General features: G+C 31.1%; 1 protein-coding gene across 1 annotated transcript in view; it reads left to right on the top strand.

Moving 5' to 3' along the window:
• LOC106457850 (glutamate receptor-like) overlaps positions 1–2,194 on the top strand; it is a 21,483-nt gene that overhangs the window by 5,804 nt on the left and 13,485 nt on the right. Inside the window, exon 2 of the mRNA XM_022383915.1 lies at positions 1,079–1,161. Within this exon, the coding sequence (XP_022239623.1) occupies positions 1,105–1,161 (57 nt within the window). The 5' untranslated portion in view covers positions 1,079–1,104. The remainder of the gene's footprint in view (positions 1–1,078; positions 1,162–2,194) is intronic.

The following is a 2,194-nucleotide window of genomic DNA, read 5'->3' as shown; positions in this document are numbered from 1 at the left end:
CACCTACGACAGAGAGTTTACTGGATACGTATGAGACAAGATGTGGAAGAATGGTGCAGGACATGCAGTACATGTTGTGCTAAAAGGGGACCCAAGCATAAGGGACGTGCGCTAATGAAGTTATTGGTTTATTGTATGTGGTTATTGTTCGGGACGAACAATATTAAGGAGGGGGCAGTGTTGCGTCATCCAGATCACGTGACTATTCTCACGCCCTCTAGTTTCTAGAACTATCTTGTTCCTTCATGAATACCCTTGCATTTACTAGATGGAGTAGTCTGGTATATAAAAGAGAGTGACAACGTGACGGGAGAATAATGTAATGTGTGTGTAGACAGTGAGTAATTGAACTACAGTCAGAGGGCACGAGAGACGTTCTTTGAGAGTTATAGCGTTTATTTAGCGCGATTGTTGAAGTTGAGTGTATCGGTAAAGTTATATTCGGAAAGAATAAACCAGGTTTATTAAGAAAGGACTTGTGTCGCTTAAGTTTCGTTGGAACGAAGTTACAGAAAGTTAATTAACAAACGGAGACGTTAGAATATAAAGTATAAAATAAAAAAAAGTTTTCTGAAAGCATTGCTAGTTTTGTATATTATCAAAAGATGGCAGGACTAAAACTAAAGACAACTTCGTCATAACTGGAAATGCTGCTTATCGTTGTACAAATAATTTACCTTTTTGAGGAACTTATTTACTGATATGAATTGAAAATATTTATATGGATATTCTTCAATCCTATATAAATAAATATAGGTTCACTGTTGTAAGTGAAGTGCAACTCAAAACACCGTACATATAATAGAAGACAGATGACACTTTGAAGTTTACATTTACCCTCTTTTTTTAACCCTAATTTGTTTCATGAAGTTTTATATATAACACATTTAAACTATTTCATATTGAATGCAATATTTGTATTTATGAAAGCCTAATTTTTTTTTCTAATAGCTTAAAAATTTCAATGTATGCGTTATATCTACTAAAATTTACTAACTAACAATGCCATCCTGTTCATCTATGTTTAATTTTCTTTTTCCATTATTGTTTATCGAATATCGTATTTTGAATAATGTAGGACTGCCTAACCCCAAGCGGTTGAAGATGAAGCCACGCTGTTTAACAACCTCTAATTTTACTATGCGAATCAGTGCTTTGAAGGTGAGCTTATCGTTTGCTAAGTAAAATAAAAATATATCAATAAGATAGTTTAAAAACACCCATAAGTTTGAAAGACTTTAAGAAGTAATTACCACAGAACTTTTAATTCAAGAATACTGGTAAAAATCAGTAGACACAGAAAATATAAACGAAAAACCTAATAAACAACAATCATAAAACATCAGGAAAAATTGTTTATAATATTGAACTCGTTGTATTATTATATTTTATGTTGCCATTCCTGCTCTTGATGCTGTTATGCCAGAACTTTAAATCGATAAGAATCGTAGTAGAATATGGAGAACCAAGGAAAGGTTTAATTAGAAACTATATACACCTTGGCAATACTGGAATAATAGATTTATAGGTTTTTGTTTGTGCTCAATAGAAAATTCAGTAGAACAGCTATTTACAATCTATAACGTCTTCACTATACTTCATGATGAGAACAATAACCTAGCGCAATTTGTTTTTTATTCTACAGACGTTTTACCATTATAACAGTATAAAAAACATAAGTTTTTCAAAAGCTTAGAACAATTTATAACGCATGTAAAACCCGAAAATGGTTATTTTTTTTCTGCAGGCTGTGGAACTTCGAATATCATAAAATCATCCTTTGTTTTTGTCCTTATTTCGTGCTAATGACTTTAAATAACAGTCTCTTCTTAACAAAACATGAAACAATGTTCGTTGTGTAACTTTCTTTCAATATTGTTATAATATATATGGAAAAGACAATTATGATTATGTAGTTACGTAATGTTTGACTTATTATGTTATACTTATGTTATGTTATACTTATTTTATGTTCATTTTGAAAACCAAGTAAATTCGCAACTTTTACAAACTGTAAATTTGAGTGATTATTTTGGTAATTGATGTACCTGATTCTAATACAGAGACATTAGAGACTTAAACATATATTGACAAGTGAGACGTTTGTTGTGAATTATAACGTTTGTTATAGCGCGACTGTGTAAATTAAGTGTATTGCAAAGTTGTATTCAGAAATAAGAAACCAGTTTTACTT

Source organism: Limulus polyphemus, unplaced genomic scaffold, assembly GCF_000517525.1.
Source record: "Limulus polyphemus unplaced genomic scaffold, Limulus_polyphemus-2.1.2 Scaffold382, whole genome shotgun sequence".
Lineage (NCBI taxonomy): Eukaryota > Metazoa > Arthropoda > Merostomata > Xiphosura > Limulidae > Limulus > Limulus polyphemus.
This window is presented reverse-complemented; position numbering and strand designations above follow the sequence as displayed.